The following is a 22828-nucleotide window of genomic DNA, read 5'->3' on the forward strand; positions in this document are numbered from 1 at the left end:
TGGGATTCCCTCATAACGACACAGGTTGCAACTCTAAGGTAACAAGAAGCAGTAACAGTAACAATAAGTAAGGTAATACTTTCATGAAAAATGTATGTTTATTATACGACAGCAGTAAAGACAGACATTCGGGTTGGTATATGTTGTGCAATATCCTCTGTTGTACTCAGAATTGAAATGGTATTATCTTCTTCATGGCTTTAGAATATTATTAATATATTAATATTGTTATTTTGATTTATTATCTGCTCTTCACCCTAAGATCCAGGGCAGGTCACAACGATTTAAAACACAACATTAATACAGTTTAAAACAAATTACAACCACAAGAATTGGGTGAGTCCTAAAAATCTATATCTCAAGTGTCAAAGGCCAGAGTAAAGAGGTGTGTCTTTGGTGTAAGACGAAAACTGTACAATGAGGGTGCCAGGCACACCTCTGTGAGGAGAGAATTCCACAACTTAGGGGCTCCCACAGAGAATGCCCTCTCCTGGGCCACCCCCTCCAAACTTCTGAGGGTGGTAGAACTACCAAGAGGGCTCCTTCTGGCGATCTTGATGGCTGAGAGGGTCTGTAGAAGGGAGGTGTGGTCTTTCAGATATTTGGGGTCTAAGTCATTTAAGGCTTTATACCGCATGGACACCTTGAATTGGACCCAGAAATGAACTGGCAACCAATGAAGCTGTTTTAAAGCAGGGTTTATATGAAATCTAAATGGAACCCCTAATATGGCTGTTGCATTTTGGACCAGCTGAAGTTTCCAAGTTGTCTTCAAGGGCAGACTAGGTAAACAACAATAGCTAACAAGAAAGGTGACCACTACAGAGTCACAGCAAAATGTATATGCGCAACTACATTCTGAAGAAAAGCAAAATTGTAGCACAGATGCTTGATCAACAACTGACCCAATTTGGTCAGTCCAAATGGAATACTAAGAGCAAAATCCTATTCACGTCTAATGATATATAAGCCCCACTCAGTTTGATAGGGTTTATTCTCAGATACTGTGTGTGTTATGGGATTGTATTTTTAAGGCCACGATGACACAAATGCAGTCTGCCCAGTCAACCTTCCCACTGAAGAGGATGGAGAAATCGAAGTCCTTGATTTTGTTGGTAACAAAAGAAACTGAAGGAATATACAGTCTTTTATTTTAGGCAACTCATTGCCCATCTTCAGATGCCCTCTCACTTTGTTATTTCACCTGGAATTGGGAAACAACCATAATTTAGGTTTCCATGAAAGAAAAATATGTTGCACAACCCCCCGTCGTAAGCAACCTGTTGTTCTGTTTCGCTGCCATCATTTAGTGATGTAATAATGCTGTCTTCCAACTGAATGGGGAGTTTTTTTTGTAGGGCAGATACAATGGTTTGTGGTTCCAGCAAAACTGGAACCGACAGGGCCCATCTACATCATTCACAATCAGAGAGTTGGATATGCACAGGGCCTGTTGGATCTCCATGAGATGGCTGGAATAAAATGTCCACACAGTGTGTGTGTGGGAAGTCTTTATCCATGCCCCCAATATTTAATCTGCATCTCTGAAAAATAATCCCTTGTTTACATGGAGCACGTATATAGCTTATATAAACATAATGGTTTGCAAAATATTGTCTTTTCCAGAATTGTGACTTGGCCCACCACATAAAGACCACTTAAACTGCACGTAGCTTTTTGGTTCCCCTCATTTCTTTCTTATCCTGCCTGCTACAAGTGAACTACTCGTGAGCCTCAGCTTACAAAGCATGATGAAGGACATTGTTCTTTCAGCTCTCTCTAGGCTGTCCCATGTATTTTACCTTGAAGGCAGTCACGGTGGCACTGTAGAACAGGCTCACGAGGAAAAGGATGATGAAAGTGGAAAGGATTGATGAGATGTTTTGGAGTTCTTCATAATCATCACTGTCCACAATCCCATCCATGAATGATAGATGGACGCCAGCTTCTTCTGGAGTTTAGAAAGATGGTGAAGTCTCAATAAAGTCAAATGACACAGAGGACAAGAGAGGGTTACACGAAGAGGGCAAGGAACAGAGAAGGGAATGGGGAAAAATACGTTGGGAGATATTGTAAATTCTGTTTCTAGACAGGCCAAAATCAAACCTCGATAATGCCATGTGATATGTGGAGCTGGGGAAAAAGCAGCTGATTTAGGGAAGGCATGGGAATGGTGGCATTTCTTAACATCGTCTCAAAGAAGGAGCAAAAACTTTCCATGTGCTGGACAGGGTTAAGAAATCAAATAAATAAATAAATAAATCTAGCATGCAGCCACCTCAAAGGGTTGAGCTCATGCTGATGAAACAATCGGATCCTTTAGGAGTTCTGCATGGCACAGCCTGCTTCCTGAAGGGGGTCTAGGAACCTACCCCCATACACAATGGCTCTCTCTTAACCATGTAGAGTCCTTTGGAACTTTGCAATAACTACCCTCCTGACTTGGATGGTTGACAGAACTGACAGGCCTCCTTGCAACTTCAAACATAGGCTGCCGTCATATAGAACCTACATTTCCCAGTGTAATATAGGCTGCTTTCACACATGGGGCTGATTGTGTTAGTTTAACGGATTAAAACAGTAGTGCTCCTATCCCAATTTCTAAAATTCCTTTCACGCTCAGTACCTTTTGTATTAAGGAACAGCAGCTTTTTCAGCCGATGTACTGGCATTTTGCGCAACTGTCTTTCACATTGCTTGTTTTCATCCATCACTCATTATACACATGCCCACTGTCCCCACTGCGTAGAAAGTCTAAGATCTTGTCCCATTGCCATGCAAGCCCTTTCCCTTTAGGAACTGACTTTTAAAATTATTTTAGTTGGATCGACACAGGGGTGTGTGTGGGAAATGCTGCTGTTATCTGCGCTGAAATACCAGTACAATTTTCGTCAGGCAACCCCCCCCAAAGGATGGGAATGCACTGCATGCTGGGATGCCTGTTACGTGAGCAGCTACAGCTAGCGAAAAACTCCTGCGATTTTCCAGGTTCCCAGCCTTGCTAACAGATTATTTCTGGTATCATTTATTACAGAAATTTGTGCTAAACTCCCACTACATTCCACTAGAATTCCGGAACTAGCTTGTGCATCGTGTGAAAGACCAAATATAATGCACAAATTAGCAGGTAAGAAATCATCAGAATAACGGAATAAAGTGCAGTCTGAAAGCAGCCATAGTTTTTTGGAACAATGAATGTACAGTAACAGCGAAATATGCTCTGCAATGAGAGGAGGAGGAGATGTGATGTATTTACGGAAGCTTATCTTGTGAGCCACACCTGGGTTTCTTTTGGAATTTTCTAGCCAATGTCCTGACTCAGAGTATGGATGTCCATCTTCTCAAAATAATGAGTGCTTTAGCATTCTGTGTGGTACTTATGGATCTAAAAAGTGCCTTACAATGAGTATCTCAGTTGTTGCCAGTAATGTAGGTCTGTTAGAATGACAGACAATGTGTCTTGCTGAAAGCCACTCAATGCAACTTGTGATTGAGCAGAAGGCTGAACCTGGGACTGCTGCTCTTAAATTCACAACTCTGTCTGCTGTAACATATTGGCGGGGCTTACACTGTGCATGTGTGTACACATACCAACCTTTCCTTCTGCTGATCCCTTTTAGAATTTATCCCTAGTAATAAGCATATTCAATCTAAACCTTTGTTTATCAGAAGGTGGGTTTAGTGCAGCAGAACGAACGACTGCAGGTAGGTTTAGGCAAACAGCGCACACTCTACAAGAGAAGGCGTTTCCTACTCCAGGAGCGCAATCCAGTTTAACCTGACTCCATATATGAAAGGAAGCTGAGTGTGAACAAAACCCATCCACTGAGTCTTCCCAAAGGAAATTGCTTTGTGCTGCAACTCAACGCCAATCGACACTGAAGTAATCAAGGAACGCTCCGGGGCTTTTACATTCTGCTGTTGGGCTGAGGTGCTGCTTAGTTACTCCTCTGCCTTCTACAATTTGCCATTTCCAAGGAGGAGGGGAAAATGATTCTGAATGGGAAGGACAACTGTTGTACTTTCACTGAATATGAATGAATCGAGTGGTCTAGTTTTATCCTAGTTGCGCATTCCTCACTGTGATCTGGGAGACAAAGAAGGAGATGTGGCAGATGATGACCTATGTCACCAAACAGGGACTTGTTCCCAGCCTTCCTTCTTTTCATAGCTCCTGCAAGAGTAGAGGCAACTGCAATGAAATATTTCTTGAGACTTTTTTCTAAATGTAGTGTCATTGCTATTCCATGATTGTGCATTCCTGGGCAAGCATCTGCCAAGGTTTTCTCTTTTTTGGAGGGAGGGAGGGAGAAGTAACATTATATTCAATCTTAAGGAGGAGGATCAGAGCAGCAGTACTTCTAGGCCCCTCCCATATTTTCTGTGATCCTGTGAATGACGACTGCTCTTCATAAGGATGGGGAAAGATTTGTTCTAGCCGATTAAAGACCAGATGTGTGTAGGAGTGTTAATCACTCCAACAAATGGACATTTTTTAAATTTAGTCACATGGATTAAAGGAAATGGACTGCCTTCAAGTTGATCCTGACTTATGGCGACCCCATGAATAGGGATTTTATGGTAAGCGGTATTCAGAGGGGGTTTACCATCGCCTCCCTCTGAGGCTAGTCCTCCCCAGCTGCCTAGGGCCTGCTCAGCTTGCCACAGCTGCACAAGCCAGCCCCTTCCTTGTCCGCAACTGCAAGCTGGGGGGCAACTGGGCTCCTTGTGACTCTGCAGCTTGCCCACGGCTGCACAGGCGACAGGGCATGTAACCCTTGAGCCACTCACTGGGGGTGATCTTTAGCTGGCCCTTGACACCCAGGAGACACCAGTGGCAATTTGAACTCTCAGACTTTGGACTCCCAGCCAGGCTCTCCTCCCCACTGTGCTATACCAGCTATCACATGGATAGTCTCCCTTAAAACTAATAACAGCAAAAGCAACCATCACTTTTTTACTTGTTTAGATGACCGTTCATGTTAACAAATTTCTAGATTTTTTCATTATTATGAGCCTGATATGATTTCAGGAGGTTTTAAATGTTTTATTTCTCAAGTTTTGGGTTTACATCTCTGTACTGACAATCTTGGTTGCTAGAAATGTACTTGAGGTTTTGCAAAGAAACCCTGAAAATATCATGCACTGGAACATGGGAGACTACTCTGATGGCATCACTGACCCTGTTATCACACTGTGCATTTGCTCCTTGATGTGCATTGTGGTGAATCCAAATGGAAGGCTCTAGTGTGCTTGGAAGCGCTGCCTCGCTGTTGTTCATCTAAGTCATGATTTTTTATGCATATGCATGCTTTGTTTCTTCAGTCTTTGCTTTAACATGCAAGTCAAAAATAAAGTTACGATGGATCTGGTTGCTCAAAGATAAACCTGCGTATTTACAGAGATTGAAAATCACCACCTGTGCATGAAATATATAAATATTTATGTGTGCACCAGTGTGATGATATTAAAAGAATTCTCTTAAAAATGTTTCAGTGTGTTTTGCATGTTTCTGGAAATGTGTCCAGATTATCACTGCCATGTGGAAAAGATGCAGGTTGCTTCTGGAATCCAGACAAATGTTTATTGTGGGATGGATGTCCCTCATATATGCTGTTTATTTTGCTATGTTCACATAATGTCATTGGCATAAAAATGCCAGACTCTATTCCCACCTCCATTTTAATGCTGGGGAAAATCCATTAAATTAAAAAACACGCTGTTGCCAAAACCCATTAGCAATATCTGAATGACCTATTTAAATATTAAACCCCTGTTTGGAAGCACCTGCAATGTGTGTACAGATGGTTCTCTCTGAACAGCTATTAAAACTGTCCAAATGAAATATCATTTTGCTTATATAACACTTTTTCAAAGAGCCTTGCACGACATTTCATGAAACAGTCTCTGCACGGTCCTGAGTGACTTCCTTTGGCTCTTGAGGCCATGTGTCCAGCCAGTTTCCAATACGCACAGCAGCCGAGGGTGGGTAGGCGGGGAGTGGGAGTGGCAGTCATCTATCGAGGGTCTCTGGTCATCGCCAGACCCCCTCTCCACGAGACCAAGTTTGTTGACTGCATGTACTGGAGGTTGGGCCCAAAGGGCAGTTTAGGGATTTTACTTGTGTACCGCCCACCCCGCTGCACGACAGAATCCCTGACCGAGGTGCTTGAGCTGGTGCTTGAGAAAGCTCTCCCCCAACCTATTGGTTTTGGGAGACTTCAACGTGCATGCCGAGACAATCCTCACTGGAGCCCCTCGGGATTTCATGGAAACCATGACTTCATGGGAACTGCACCTTAGTAATGTAGGGCCCACCCATGTAGCTGGTCATGCTCTTGACCTTGTGTTTGTCTCGGGAGGGGAGGGAAGTACTCTGAAAATGGGGGCTGTTCTTTCTAACCCCGTGTCATGGTCAGATCACTATCTGGTGAATATGGACCTCTCAATGCCACACACCCTCCGCAGGGGACATGGACCTATTAGGATGGTCCGCCCCAGACGCCTGATGGAGCCTATAGGATTCCTGAATGCGCTGGGAGATTTGGAGCCTGCTGAAGACCGCCCGGTCGAAGCCCTGGTGATGGAGTGGAATGGGGAGATCACTTGGGCAGTAGACCAAGTGGCTCCGAAACGTCCTCTCCCCCTGAATAGAACTCAGATAGCTCCCTGGTATACACCATGGTTGTGAGGTCTGAGACAGGAGGTGAGACAACTAGAGCGCCGGTGGCGGAAATCTCGCTCTGAAGATGATCGGACACTGGTTAGAGCAGCAATAGCTGCCTACCAAGTGGCAACAAAGGCAACAAAGAGGGAATTCTTTGCTGCCTCTATTGCGTCTGCAGAGTGTTGTCCCAGGAGGTTGTTCCAAGTGGTCCGAAGCCTGACAAGATCAGCCACACAAGACCTTCTCTCGGTCCCACCAGTTAAAACAGCTAGACTGGTGCGGACCAGAGAGAGGTCATTTTCGATTGTGGCCCCCACCCTCTGGAACTCCCTTCCTTTAGACCTCCGCCATGCCCCCTCCTTGATGGCTTTCCGCCGATCCTTGAAGACCCGGCTGTTCAGGCAGGCCTATGGGGTGTCTGGGGTGGGTTAGTTTTTAAGCTGCTGATTACATATAAGAGTGGGTAGCTTAATTATTGAACATTGTTGTTATGGTTTTATATTGTATTTATCCTATTATTGTATGTCGCCTAGAGTGGCCGTTAATTCGGCCAGATAGGCGACTCAAAAATAAAATTTTATTATTATTATTATTTTATTATTATTATTATTATTATTAAGATGACATGTGGCACTTTACACCGAAACACCTTTGGATGACTCTAAATTACACAATGATGTTGGCCGCAGAAAATCCTTAAGAGGGGATATAACAAAATGTGGTCTCCTGGATTCCAAAAGTAATGATTCTCCATCCCAGAAATTATTGTGGGGTGTGTGTGTGTGTTTGTGCATGTGTAAGGAGACAAAAAATGGAAGATGAAGCCACAGGAGAAAAGCCCAAAGAAGTAGTAAAGAACAAGCATAGACAGGAGAACAAACTTAGTAGTTGCAACGCAAACACAGACATATAAAGCTGGTTATCTAAATCATTTGTCATCCTATTCCAGATCATAGTTAAGAAGATGCTGTGGGTGGAAGTGTCAAAGAAGCTTTATTTTCCATCAGATTCAAATGGGATAAGAGGTGTCATTCCATGCACTTCTGACTGAACATTAATATTAACCCTCATATCACAATTTTTAACCATAAGCCAGATTTGTCTCCTTCTGTTTTGAGAAACATTCTGTATCACAAACAATTTTTTACTGAAAAAAAGACATGAGCAGTTAATTCCACAACATTTTGGATGCATCATCCCTCTTTTCATGGAATGGCTAATAATGATGCAAGCGGAGACCCAGCAAAAGAAACAGATGCTGGTAGAATTAGGAAGATGTGAAAGTTGTGGAGGAGGAATTAAAACAATGGTTAGTAGCAAGTGTTGGCGGTGTCAGAGAGCACTAGGGAGACGTTGACAATTGTTGGTTTACCAGTATTCTTGTCAATGGTCTTCTGAGTCGTCTGGAAGGGCAACGTCTCATGCCCCACCAAGCAAGTAAAAGTACTGCCAGAACTCCAGTCTTGTTCATTGATGGTCAACGTGCTATAGGTATAATACAGCTCAGGTGTCTTGGACTCCTGCAGGGGTTTGTTCGTGAGGTATTTGGAAGCATCCACTGGCTTATCATTCTGGAGCCATTTGACAAAGATGTCACTAGGGTAGAACCTTTTCAGCAGGCAAGTGATGGTGGCTGTTTCCTGTAAAGCCAGTTGGTCCGAGGGCGGGGGAAGGATGTACACTTGTGGCGCAGAGGGGATACCATCTGGATGGTTAGAGGAAGAGGGATGAAGACAATATCAAAGACATGTTCCTTCCCCCCCCCCCCGCAGGGAATTCTTAACCATCTTGTTTCTTTGCTTCCTTAAACTCTGATCTCTTTCACATGTGTGGAGAGAGTCAGAAAGATGAGTAAGAAGAATGCTGGAAGCCTTTTAGGAAGTGAATTGGACAATGACAAAGATCTGACCAAACTGGAGTTTTGCTGCATTGACTTTCTAACCAGCCAGACCTGGATCTGGCTGTTATTAAATACTCTGATGACATGTGTGTGTGTGTGTGTGTGTGTGTGTGTGTGTGTGTGTGTGTGAGAGAGAGAGAGAGAGAGACTGACCTTTGCTGACAGAGTCATTCCCATTTAGCAAAGGTGGACAAGTGGACTGAACTCTTCATTGCTGAGATGGGCTGAGGATAGGGGGCTTCATCTACTCTAAGAGCAGCCCTATGCAACCTATGACCCATTATGTACAATAGCCACACCAGGAATTTTTGACAGCCCATTAGGCGCTCAACTGATGCTCTGCTTTTGTTGCTAGTCTGACACTTAGGCACATGGAAGGCCACTCAATATATAGCTGAGGTGGGCTGCCTTTGTTTTGCTGGGTTCAACTTGGCCCTAAAAGGAAGATGAGAATACAGTTTCTGTGCTACAGCAGAACATCATGGCCTGAAAAGTATTACCAATCAAGTGGTGGATGAAAAATAGAAGCTCATTGTTGAAATGTAGTTTTCTTTGGAGGTAGGAAACCCGGGTTCATATCCCTTGAAGCTCACACTGTTTGGCCTCAGTCAAGTCACTGTAACTGAGTTTGGTCTACCTCATTATGATATCAGTTCCAAAGCACTAAAAGGAATTATCAAAATATTGAGGAGGACTAAAGGAAGTACTCTTTGGGATGACAGCTTATTAGTACCAGCAGTTATTGAAGTATGAACATCTTTAGGTATGCCACATGCTAAGTGAGTAGGTATTAAATCATCCTTCCTCATCCTGTTACCCTGAAGATGTTTTGGGCCACAAAGCTCATCAGACCTGGCCAGCATGGCCAATAGTCACAGATGGTGGAACCTGGGTCCAGAATATCTGGAGGGCATTAAGTTGGGAAAGTCTGTGTAAAGTGATTGTGAGGGCAAAATAAAACTATTCTGAACATCCTGGAGTCTGCCAAACCTAGAGACCTGCTGAAATCAATGACAATGAAAGTTGAGTAAGGATGGAAAGTTCTCTCAATTTCAATTTTCTCAGTTTCTAATTTTTCCAGTCTTAAATTCAGTTCTCCACATTTCTGCAGCAACTTTTCCCTGACATATGCAATGTTATAAATATTGTTTGTTCGGCAAACTTTTTGCAAAATCTGAATAAGGGCAAATTTTGAAAGATGGCTGTGTTCTGGTTCTCATATTGTTTTGGAATGTGCAAGTGTGATAGATTCGGCTTGAAATGCAACTGAACTGAATGTTTCGCCCATCCCTAGAGTTGATTTATCTTTTTTTTGTGAAGTGATGTAAAACAGGCACCTACCTTGAGGCTTGCTCAGGAATTTGACTTCAGGGTTGGAGGGAAATAAATCTGGGTGAATAATTTTGCAGATGAAGGCTTCCCCTCTGTCCCAGTCATCCGCATACACAGTCGCTACTGCATCCACGAATACCAGCTCACTGCTTTCTTGTTCCATGGGCTTTCCAAGAACAGTCTCCAGTGGTGTGTCATCAGATGCTCGTGTCCAGGTGATGTTCAGCCCTTGAAGATCTTGGTCAAAGAGTATGTTGGAAATTCTGCAGGTTAGCTTGGCCAGCTTGGTCTGGTAAACATCAGCAAAGGAGGGTGGGATGGTATCAACCTTGACAGGGACAGGAAGATCTGAGAAGAAGTGAGGACAACATTCAGTTCACGGTAAACCAAATGACATTGGCACCTCACAACCTGCTGGTCCTCATACCCAACATATTTCTGATTCAAACATCCAATGTCCTTATGAGGTTCATTGCTTATGGGCAATCAAAATTGAGAATTTCCTCTTCCTATATTCATGGAGGAGGTGCTTATAGATGGGAGACCAAATTCAATGTTTGTACACTGTGTTTATGTAAAATCCCAAATTTACAAAGCATGCATTGCTATATGTTGAAACGTACTGTTTTTGCAGTACGTGTCTTGCCCTAGAACCCACTTAGGTAAGAGAATTTCATTTCTTGTTGAGCCTTTTGGTACATATGAATTCTCATAAATTCATAGATGAGTTTCAGACAGAAATTAACAGATTATTAACAGATATTCTCAGAATACAGGCATATATACAGTATACTGAGCCTTTCCTCCTGCTGACAAGAATAGAGATGCCCCTGTAGTCTTGGAATGGTTCAGCCGGTTTCCTGATGTTCAGTTTAACTTAAGGCCACAAATTAGGGGTTTGCTGATGTTCTTTATCCCATTGAACTTCTCATTAAACACATTACAGGAGAACTTCTTGCCTCTGTTCCAGTCATTTTTAGTGATTCCTAGCTCACTCGTGATGCTGTAACTACCCTGGCCTTTTGAGATTTGTAAAGGAGGCGAGCTTGTGTGCTTCACACACATTCATTTCATCATATGACCCTATCTAGACATGCAGAAGTTACTTGTGCATAAAAATAAAATACTAAAATGATCAATAAAAGACAGTTACAAAGATATTTAAAAACATTAAAAAACTAATCAAAATCAACAGTAAAATGTAAACATATAGGAGATTTTGATTAGTTTTTAACTGTCTTTTATTGATCATTTTAGTATTTTCTTGTAAAACTGCGGTTGAGGTTATATTACATTCAAGTGCTATATAAATGTTAATCTATTAATTGGTTAATTAATTAATTAATTAATTACAAACAACATTCTCCATCTATTATCCTCTGAATCAAGGCAGGGTTTTCTTGGTACATTTGCTTTGTCCTACATTGCTGATCTGGTGACTATATCCCAAGTCTTGTGCAATACTAGTGTAACACTGTAATGTGGAACAATGCAGTGTAGGTTCCATTAAACTGTTCTGCCACGTCCAGTAAATCTGGTTTCACAGGTCCTGATCTCTCCCGTGTCCAGCTCACTTTCAAACCGTCTGCACTATCCAGATTGTTTACCACACAGGTGACTCTGGGGTCCCTGTTTACGTACAGGTCTTTGGGGGTTGGGGGTAAGGTGTAGACGCTAATGCTGGCGCACTGGCGGCTGCTGTCATCTGGGGATACAAAAACTCATGTCAAGTCACTAGTCAACCCTCCAACTCCAAAAAGGAGTTTATGCGGCATCCCTTTAAGAAGAGCATTCTGTACTGCGGAGTAAAGGGAAGCAAGAACCCCACACCTGGTGTACAGATTGAAAGAAGGAAGCAGGGTATTCTAGAATCAATAAAAGCTCCATATTCCATTATCAGTAACTGAGTGGGCCGGGCCAGTTCCCTGTCAGTCCCTCCCTCCTCCTGACATCAGCCTCTGCTACCAAGACCACATTGCTCTAGTATCAAGGACCAGGTCGACAGCAGATGATTTGAGTAACTGAGCCAGGCAACATGTTGCGGAGGAAGGAAGGTGTGCTCTGGCCCATCCCCTGGAGAGGACTTAATATGAATTGGGGAAATCCCAGCTGTGGCAGTCTGTCACTCCTGAATGTGAGAGAAGGCATATATCAAAGGACACCTGGGATGGAGCACTCCACTATGACCTCCCAGATTCCTGCTTCCAGTAGAAATGAAGCAACAACACTAAGATCAGGTGTATGTGGCAGTCGGTGGGAAAAGCCATATCTCAATAGGGACATAGTTGAAAGTGGTAATAATAATAATAATAATAATAATAATAATAATAATAATAATTTATTTCTACCCTGCCTTTTGGCCAAAAGGCCCTCAAGGTGGCTTACAAAAAACACAAATATAGAAATACATCAATAAAAATACAATTTACAAAAATTAAATAACAAATACCATTATTAAAAAAGCAGCAATTACGAGTGGTTATGTATGTCTGAATTAGGGAGGACATTGTCTACCTCTCTTTTCTGAAAATCGGGGCACATGACACTCATCAGACCCCACCCCCTTTTACTGTAAAGCCTGATGGAATCAACTTGAGTGCGTTTTTTAAAAAAATTGCTTCAAAGAGATTTCACAACTAGGGTTGCCAGGTCCATGGCCTGAGACTGATCCTGTATCTATCCCAAGTCTAGTGTTGCAACACTGGTGTAACATTGGCTGCACTGGTGTAATACTACAATGTGAAACATTATATTAGCATACAGGCCTTTGTACTGAATCCTATACACTTTTTGCAGTGTACCATAGACCTTACCCTGCAGTTCGGCTCTTAAGTAAATATAGTGATTTAAATATGTGTAGATAAGGGAAATGAACAAGACCTTTTCCAGTGATGAGGCCTTTCCTAACATTGGTACATCTGCCTTCTAGCAATGACAAGGAGTTTCTACCAAAGAGTGGTGTGATCTACTCTGATACGCAGCCTTCAGAAGTGAAGAAACTGAGAGTAATCTTACCGATCTTGGCAACCGTAGCACCCACCTTGGAAGAGCCACTTACCAAAGGGTACCTTTTCACTGGCACTGAGTGGCTTGTCGGAGGAGGAGTGGTGGACCACGCAGCTGTAGCTGCCACCCTTCCCTCCTGCTGCATCTCTGCCAATTTTCAGGATGCTGTAAGTGGCGTGCGCATTCCCGTCTGGTGTCACAGGCCCGTTGTCATACAGTGCTGCGTTTAGGGGTAGGTTGTCCTTCTTCCATGAGATGCTAATTTCCTCTGGGGAAAACCCACTCACATCGCAGACAAGAATTAGGGCTTTTGTACTGTTGGCTGAGATGTCAAGGTTGGCTCGAGAAATGGTAACGGAGGGCTTCATGGTTTCTAAATTCAAAAAAGAAGGGGGGTTGATTTTAATGGGGAATAGCAGAATAATACTTCTAATTTAAGAGACTGTCCTTATTAATGAAGTGCCTAAAGCTGCATAAGTTGCTGGATATGTGTGTGTGTATATATTTACATACACATTTAAAAACACCCACATGTCCTCCTTATTTATTTATTTATTTGATTGATTCATTGATTGATATCCCGCCCTTTCTCCCAGTAGGAGCCCAGGGCTGCAAATGGTTTATAACCTAACAACAAAAAGACTGGGAAAGGAAGGGGACAAGATATAGGGTTGGTCTAAATTGCCTCTTTTAGTGATTTTTTTAATAGTAGGAGCAGGGCTTCGGGGGGGCAGCTAAAGAGTTTCCTAAAATTACTCATAATTCTACCTTTTCAGTGGCCACTGTTTCTCCTCTCCTCTGTTAATTAGGTGCCATTTTTTCTCTCCTATCTGTCTTCTTTCTCAGATGTTCCCGGCCAGTCAGCAGTCACATAGTGAATTTGATGAAGTCATGATGATTTCAATCATCAATCAATCAATCAGATTTGGCTATGAATGTACTGTCACATCCCAGTGAGCCAATTAAGACTGAGAATCAAGCTTCCTGCATCAGGTTGACCTCATTCTAAAGGAGCAGATTCCATTGCATCCATTTTGAATTTATGCAACAACAAAAAAACTCATTCAAGAAAGAGGCTATTGCTGTAGCTGTAAATACTCATGAAAAATTTCCCCTTTGCAACTCAGACCTAACTATAGTGGGCCAGTGGGTAAAAAAAATTAATGAAATGCTTTTCTCTGTGGGACTTGTTTGGGGATGGGGAGATGTTTGCTTGTTAGCAGAGTTCATTTCTAGCAACCAGACTTAGGCAGCTATACTCACGTGCATCCTTTTGGATTGTTACTCCTTTGGTGAGTTCTTTATAGCAACTTCCAGCTACTTTGCAGGTGAAACTGGTGCCCTTTCTCCATTGTTCCAAAGATACTGGGAAGGTGTGTTTCATGGTCTGGATTCCTTCGGCGGCCTTCTTCCCCATTTCCGCCTGACCCCCAGTGCTGGGCCTGCCATTCACATCCCAGGTTACTTGGACATTTTCAAGGTTGGAGCCAGTTACAAAGCATGTGATGCTCGCCGTCCCCTCAAGTAGGTCTCTGTAGGATGGGTTGATGATGGAGATGGTAGGTTGTCGCCTAGAATCGTAGCAAGCTGGGGAGCAGATGAAGACATAGGGATGGGGGAAGATTGCATCAGTATTTGAAATCAGTGGTGCTCTTTGAATATGGAAGAAAAATTGTTTAGGCCCAAAACCTATGCACAGTTACTTGGGGACAAACACCGTTGAAACATGCAAGGGACTGGGTTGTATTATGCTAGCTTTTAAGGTAAGAACATTTGGGGATTAAAAGTGACACAATCGTGTTTATGATCTTTTTAGCTTTTAATTTTTAACATGTAGGCACCATTTTGGTCAGAGTCTGTGTTGGAATTGCTTTTTAATATGTTTTTAAAGCTTTTAAAACGTTTTTTTTTAAAAAAATGTATTTAAAGATGTTTTGTTTTAATATGTTTTTAATGATGTTTTGTTGTAATATATTTTAAAGTCTGTTTTTATGATGTTTTAGAGTGTTTTTAGTGCTTTTGTTTGTCGTCCTGGGCTCCTACTGGGAGGAAGGGCAGGATATAAATCCAATAAATAAATTTTGTGGTGATTACTTATCTCCATCCATCCCCTCTTTATCTATTTTTAAACTGTTTTTCTAATGTTTATTATTTTCCTATTATGTTGTTGTTATGTGCCTTCAAGTTGATTGTGACTTATGGCGACCCTATGAATCAGTGAGCTCCAAGAGCATCTGTCATGAACCACCCTGCTCAGATCTTGTAAGTTCAGGTCTGTGGCTTCCTTTATGGAATCAATCCATCTCTTGTTTGGCCTTCCTCTTTTTCTACTCCCTCTGTTTTCCCAGCATTATTGTCTTTTCAAGTGAATCATGGCTTCTCATGATGTGTCCAAAATATGATAACCTCAGTTTCATCATTTTAGCTTCTAGTGACAGTTCTGGTTTAATTTGTTCTAACACCCAATTATTTGTCTTTTTTTGCAGTCCATGGTATGCACAAAGCTCTTCTCCAACACCACATTTCAAATGAATTAATTTTTCTCGTATCCGCCTTTTTCACTGTCCAACTTTCATATCCATACATAGAGATCGGGAATACCACGATCTGAATGATCCTGACTTTGGTGTTCAGTGAAAATATTTATTTGCTGATGGGATCTGAGAATATTGTGTTGATAATGAATCAGGAAAGATTGTTTTGGGTTGTAAGTTACAGATAGTTCAGTGAAGATTTCAATCTACCGTGGGGCAGCTGGGAAAAAGACAAATCCATCCTAGGGATTATTAGGAAACAAATGAAAAATAAACTGGCAGTATCGTAACAGCTTCATACAAATCTATGGTGCAGCCAGACTTAGAAAAGGATGTACAGTTCTAGCCACCCTATTTGAAAAGAGCTGGAAAAGATGCAGAAATGGGCAACCAAAATGATTGGGTGTCTGGACTATTCCCCATATGAGAAAATACTAAAATCCAGGACAGACAAAAAGAAGTACTTCTTCACAGAATACCTAGGTCCTTATGTATTTTGCTGCTGCTGGAGATGGTGGTAGCCACATACCAAAAGGTAAAGGTGTCCCCGCACTTGTAGTGCGAGTCGTTTCCGACTCTTAGGGTGACGTCTTGCGACGTTTACTCGGCAGACCGTATATATGGGGTGGGATTGCCAGTTCCTTCCCCACGCACGCACATCTCTGCCATCAAGTAAGATGGCGGCAGCGGCTTCAGTACCTTAGGGAAGCTGCAGCTGCCATCTTCATTAAGGGCAATGCTAAAAAGCCGGCTGACAGGTAAGTGGGGGGCACAGATCACGGAAGGGGAGCGGATGGCTCCTCAGGGGCTCCTGTAGCTCCAGGGCCCATGGGCCAGTGCCCAACCTGGCCACCCTTTAGAACCGGCCCTGAGCCTTATCCTACATGGATTTGGCTAACCCCTCTTTAAAGCTGTCCAAATTGGTGGCAATGGATTCCACAGTTTACAGATTATTTATTTATTTATTTGATTTATATCCCACCCTTCCTCCCAGCAGGAGCCCAGGGCGGCAAACAAGAGCACTAAAAACACTTTAAAACGTCATAAAAACAAACTTTAAAATACATCATAGAACAAAATATCTCTAAAAAAGTTTCTTAAAAAAGCTTTCAAAACATCTTCTAAAAAAAAGATTAAAAATGTTAAAGAAAGGTTTAAGAACGTATTAAAAAGCAATTCCAACACAGATGCAGACTGGGATAAGGTCTCAACTTAAAAGACTTGTTGAAAGAGGAAGGTCTTCAATAGGCACCGAAAAGATAACAAAGATGGCGCCTGTCTAATATTTAAGCGAATTCCACAGGGTAGTTGTCACCACACTAAAGGTCCCTTTCCTATGTTGTGCAGAACATACCTCCTGATAAGATGGTATCTGCAGGAGGCCCTCACCTGCAGAGCGCAGTGATCGACTGGGTATATAAGAGATAAGGCGGTCTTTCAGGTATCCTGGTCTCAAGCTATATAGAGCTTTGTACACCAAAACTAGAACCTTGAACTTGGCCCTGTAGCAAATGGGCAGCCAGTGCAATTCTTTCAGCAGCGGGGTGACATGTTGGCGATACCCTGTTCCAGTGAGCAGTCTGGCTGCCGCATTTTGCACCAGCTGAAACTTCTGGAACAACCTCAAGGGCAGCCCCACATCGAGTGCATTACAATAATCCAGCTTGAAGGTTACCAGGCATGGACAACAGTGGTCAAGCTATCCCGGTCCAGAAACGGCTGCATCTGTCTTACCAGCTGAAGCTGGTAAAAGGCACTCCTAGCCACTGAGGTCACCTGGGCCTTCAGCGACAAAGATGGATCCAGGAGCACCCCCAGACTACGAACCTGCTCTTTCAGAGGGAGTACAACCCCATCCAAAGCAGGCAACTGAGCAATTATCTGAACTCGGGAATCACCAACCCATAACGCCTCCATCTTGCTAGGATTCAGACTCAGTTTATTGGCCCTCATCCAGCCCACCACCGAGTCCAGGCAGCGGTCAAGGGCTTGCATGGCCTCTCCCCATTCAGATGTGACGGAGAAATAGAGCTGGGTATCATCAGCATACTGCTGACACCTCGCTCCAAATCTCCTGATGACCACTCCCAAGGGCTTCATGTAGATGTTAAACAGCATGGGGAACAAGATGGTACCCTGCGGCACCCCACAGCACAACTGCCAGGGGGCCGAAAGACAGTCAGCCAATGCTATTCTCTGAAAATGACCTTGGAGATAGGATCTGAACCTCTGTAAAACAGTGCCTCCAATATCCATCTCGTCTCAGAAGGATACCATGGTCAATGGTATCAAAAGCCGCTGAGAGATCAAGTAAGAGTAACAGGGTTGCACTCCCCCTGTCCTCCTCCCGATAGAGGTCATCCATCAGGGTGACCAAGGCTGATTCAGTCCCATAACCAGGCTTGAACCGAGATGAAGAACAGTGACCAGGTAGCACTAAAAACCACCAGTATGAAAGAATGAGTCTGGATATTCTGTAAAAAGTGTATGAATTGGATGGCAGTTCTAGACAAAAGAACTAGTGTATGTGCCATATGAGTTTTCTTATTCTTGATGTTGCCATGATGTACCTGCCAAGCTCATATTTAGTTTATTTACTATATTTATATAAGCTGGCCAATAACATGTTCCCTGGCTGGTTGCAAAAAAGAGAGGCTAAAATACTGTTAAAATATAAGAACAAATAAAATAGCTGGATAAACACTTTTTAACCCCCACGGAAAGAGTTAAAACCAGTTTACCAGCACAATAACTTACACTTCAGACATGAAGAGCTCAGATTTGAAGACCACCAATTATTTTAACAGGACTTAGTCTATAAAAAAGGTAATCTGGCACTCAAAAGACATAAAGGAGTGCCGGGTGAACTTCTCTGCCACTACTGAGAATGTCCTGTCCCCGGTAGCCACCCACCTTCCTTCACTTGATGGAGGCACACAGAGCAGGGTCTCTGAGGAGGAACATAAAGTTCAGAGAGATGTATGTGGGATAAGGCGATAACAACCTAGGATTATATTCAACTAAGGCCTATTCGGAGGAGACCCACCAAAATTAATGCACCTAGGTTAGACATGTCCATTAACTTCAATGGGTCTGTTCTGAGTAGGGCCTAGTTGAATACCACCTACAGAAGCTGCCTTATACTGAGAGGAGAGACACACTTACTGTTTTGTTGGTTCCAGTGCAGCTGTACCTCTCTTTTCTGAAAATGGGGGCACATCACACTCATCAGACCCCACCCCCTTTTACTGTAAAGTCTGATGGAATCAACTTGAGTGCGTTTTTTAAAAAAACCGTTTCAAAGAGATTTCACAACTAGGGTTGCCAGGTCCATGGCCTGAGACTGATCCTGTATCTGTAGGAGAAGAGAAAGTCAGCCAAGTGGAGGTGTTCTTGCAACTCTGTAATGGGAAAAACCACAAGGTGGAATTCTCCCTTCCCCCTCCACAACTTTTAAAGATACAGAAGACCTCTTGGAGACCGGGCCTGGCAACCAAGAGGCCTTCTGTATCTTTAAAAGTTGTGCAGGGGGAAGGGAGTATTCCACCTTGTGGGTTTTCCCATTACAGGGTTGCAAGAACACCTGCACTTGGCAGACTTTCTCTTCTAAAGATACAGGATCAGTCTCAGGCCAAGAACCTGGCAACCCTATTCACAACGGATTGGCAGATCAGCCTATTCCCCCTCCAGGTGTGGCCTATGGAAAAACTTTGCTGTAGGTGACTAGTGTGCCCGCAGCCTTAGTCAGACCAATGATCCACACTGACTGGTAGCGACTGTACAGGGTTTCAGACAGAGAGTCTCTCCCAGCCCTACCTGAAGATGCCAGGGATTGAAATGAGAACTTCTGTGTCCAAAGCAGATGCTCTACCACTGAGTTACAGCCTTTCTCCCCCCCCCCAAATCTTTTATGGAAGCCAGTCCCAAGCCGCTTATAACATGGCTTTGTTGCTTACATCCTGGAGAGCCCCTGATAATAATGCATGAACCCAGTGACACCTCTTGGCCATCTGTCAACTTTCACCCATCCATCATTCCCTTATCCTTATAGCTGGTAGCTCTCACCATGGCAGTTGCTGGTGTTGTACATTGCCACGTTCTGGCTGCTTGGTGGGCGGCTCACTTTACACGTGTAGACGTCCCCTTTGTCCCAGCTCTGTTTGCTGACGTTCCGTCGGACAAAGCTGGAGTAGCCATGGCTTTTCTCCTGGTCCCTTCTCAGTGTTGCTTCTACTTTGCCTTGCTCCCCTTCTCCATTCTTCAGCCATTCCACAGTGGCTTTCCCGGGGCCAAGGCTCCGGAGGAAGCACACCAGCTCTAGAGTGCTCTCTGTGGCCTGTTCGCCGCAGTTGGGGGTTAAGATCTGAACCTGCACTGGCTTCGGAGGTTCGCTAATGCAATCTGAGAGGAGAGGATGGAGCACATTGTTATTAATTCATATAACAAAGCCTACAGAAAATCAGTCTAAGAGAAAGCAGGATCAAAATGCACCCTATAAAGATAGAAACAAACTCTTTAAGACAGGGATGGGGAACATGTGGTTCTGCAAATGCTGTTGGACTCTTATCACTCCCAGTCAGCATGGCCAAGTGGTCAGGAGGATGGAAGTTGCAGTCCAACCATCTGCGGAGGACTGCAAGTCTCCCAAGTCCTGAATTAAAAGAACAGTGAAATATACAATAAAATCAAGATTTTTAAAAAAGATTTTTAAAAAAGTTGCACTACAAGGATAGACTATTACCTATGCAAGTAAATGCTTAACACAAATGCCTTTAGAGTTGGAGTTTTTGTTTTAAAAGAGTTTTAAAAGAGTCCTTCACTTCAAAAGCCACATTAGAAAATTATGAAGTTTAGGAACGAACTATGTGTGATGACGTGCATAGTAAATAGCAGCAGCTGGGGTGCAGACTAATAGGGTTGGGGCTGTGGTGCACAGTGAGGGAGGTGAATCTTTCCTTTCACACGCGATCCTGACAAAACTCACCCCTGGGCATTTACTTGCGTAGGTAATACTCTATCCTTGGAGCTGCAATTTGGTGTGGGAGAGAAGAGGTCATTGATACCAATTACAGCTTCCCTCTCATGCCAAGTACCAGTGAGGGGAGGGTTCCAGAGCTTGTCAGTCAAGTGACATCACAACGATGTCATATGTTTGAAGGGGCAGCCCCACCCACCCTCCTTCTCCTCTCTGCATGTGCCCACACACCCTTCCCAAACATGCTCCAGAGGATTGGGGGGACCCACAGAACAAATTGAGGTGGGCACGGGGGTGCACGGGGAGAGGAGAGTGAAGGGAAGTTCCTCTGTATGGCCAAAGTTCCCTGTGCTAGCGGATACTGCCCTATGTCAGTTTATTACGTGTTGGCTTCAGACAACCATTTCATCATACTAGGAGGTGTGGCAGGGGAGGAATATCACCTTATGGTGACTGTTTCCCTCTCAGAACACAATTGCCAACATGAGAGAATTCCCTAAAGCATGCTGTGCCTTGAGCATGTGCTCTTAGCAGGGTGGCACCAGTTCTCTGGAATCATCTTCCCTTAGAAGGGAAGCAAGGCCCAACATTAATACTTGTTTTCAAAGCTCGTTGAAGGCCTCCCCCTGCCCCCATCCTTCCTGAATTAGTTTGTACTATTTCTGTGGCTTTTCATTTTGGATGATTTCATGGTTTTAACATTGGTTTATCATTTGTATTATGTTTTATAGTCTTTTTTTTTTAAAAAAAAACACTGCTTGGGTATTCTTTGAATGTAGAGCAGTTTATAAACTCTCAAATAAATAGCATGACTAGAATTGGCTCAGAAAATAGTATGGTTTGTTTTGTGCATGTGGCATTTTTAAAGTTTCCCCATCTCCTTTTCTCCCCCCACCGCCACCCCACTCTTAAGCATCTTACGTTTGTAGTCGAAGGTTGCTGAGATGGGATCTCTTCCTGTCTTGGGCTGTACAAGGCACTTATACGGTTTTGCCTTAAAGTCTGAAGGACTGACTGAGAGCTGACTTATGCTGAAGACCTTGTTGCTTCCTTTGCGGAGTTCTCCTGGGTACTTTTTTGCTGGACCGTTAGGTTCCCACGTGATTGTTGCAGAGCCTGGAAAATTTTCTTCAAGGAGGCAGGCCAAGCTTATGTCTTCCTCGTGGCCCCCATTGTTGAAATTGCAGCAGGACATCAGAGAAAACACAGAAGGAGATGCTGGGCTCTCTGTAGGAATTGAAAAAGAGATGGCAGGTGATGAAGAATATGAAAAGACAGAACTACATCTTAAATTATATGATGCTTAGGCTTACGATCCTGTATCTTCAGGAAAAGAGAAAGTCAGCCAAGTGCAGGTATTCTTGCAACACAGTAATGGGAAAAACCACAAGGTGCAATTCTCCCTTCCCCCTGCACAACATGCCAGGCCCGGCCTCCAAGAGGTCTTCTGGATCTTTAAAAGTTGTGCAGGGGGAAGGGAGGATTCCACCTTTTGGTATTTCTCATTACAGTGTTGCAAGAACACCTGCACTTGGCTGACTTTCTCTTCTCCTAAAGATACAGGATCAGCCTCAGGCCCTGAACTTGGCAACCCTAACAACCACAGCACATGGCTTCACTTACCTGATTTAGATCTAAGCATCACAGAGGTCACACGAAACATTACGTGCTTGCACAACCACCTATGTGGCAAGCAGCGCATCAAAACCTTCATCCATCAGTGCCGTTGCTCCACTTCCCACTCAGCTGATGGGATGAACAGGATGATTTGTATGATCCTCCAGAAATAATGTCTACCTCAGTTTACCTGGTGAGAAAGTCATTCACTGCTACCATAGACTTCAAATAAACTGTCTGTCTATTAGGCCATTCCATTCTGTCTTTTAGGGGTCTGTTAGTTCATTCTATTGTTCAGCATGAATTGCAAGTGTAGTCTAGAACAGGATGTTGACACACACACACCAACACAGGAATGGGCATAAAGTAAATCTGGATCTACTGGCAGATCTCTTGAGTGATTTGTAGTAGAATATCAAATATTTTGGACTCCCAATTGTTTAACAATGGCAACAACAAAGTGATTCCTCTCCCCACAACCATAAATTATATTGTTGAAAGGAATAAAGGTTATGGAAATGTAAAAAGAAGATTTTTGTGTGGAAGTCCTATGAGTTCTGTTCAGTTCTAATATTCAAAACTAGTTCCTGAGATCAGAATTCTTTAATTCCAAGTGTATGTCTTTTGCACCATGGTCTGGTTGGTGGAGTTCAGGGTTCTAGTAAAAAACAAGGTAGATCCTGCTAGCTTGATGTCTGCACACTCCTCCCCTAGAAAACACTCAATGGTTCCCTTTTTCTGCACATTCTAGATGAAGAATGTTAATGTTGGGTAAACTGTCTCCTATGTTAGCATGC

At 43.3% G+C, this 22828-nt stretch overlaps 1 protein-coding gene across 1 annotated transcript in view; it reads right to left on the reverse strand.

The window, feature by feature from the left end:
• Positions 1-22077, reverse strand: part of LOC133366825 (uncharacterized) — a 43555-nt gene extending 21478 nt beyond the window's left edge. Inside the window, exons 1-8 of the mRNA XM_061590343.1 lie at positions 22038-22077; positions 21336-21641; positions 19505-19840; positions 14169-14492; positions 12958-13278; positions 9909-10247; positions 8040-8372; positions 1786-1945 (exon numbers count right to left, since the gene is read on the reverse strand). Coding sequence (XP_061446327.1) covers positions 1786-1945; positions 8040-8372; positions 9909-10247; positions 12958-13278; positions 14169-14492; positions 19505-19840; positions 21336-21641; positions 22038-22077 — 2159 coding nt within the window. The remainder of the gene's footprint in view (positions 1-1785; positions 1946-8039; positions 8373-9908; positions 10248-12957; positions 13279-14168; positions 14493-19504; positions 19841-21335; positions 21642-22037) is intronic.
• Between the last annotated feature and the right edge of the window lie 751 nt (positions 22078-22828).

The sequence above is a fragment of the Rhineura floridana genome, chromosome 11 (genome assembly GCF_030035675.1).
Source record: "Rhineura floridana isolate rRhiFlo1 chromosome 11, rRhiFlo1.hap2, whole genome shotgun sequence".
Classification (NCBI taxonomy): domain Eukaryota; kingdom Metazoa; phylum Chordata; class Lepidosauria; order Squamata; family Rhineuridae; genus Rhineura; species Rhineura floridana.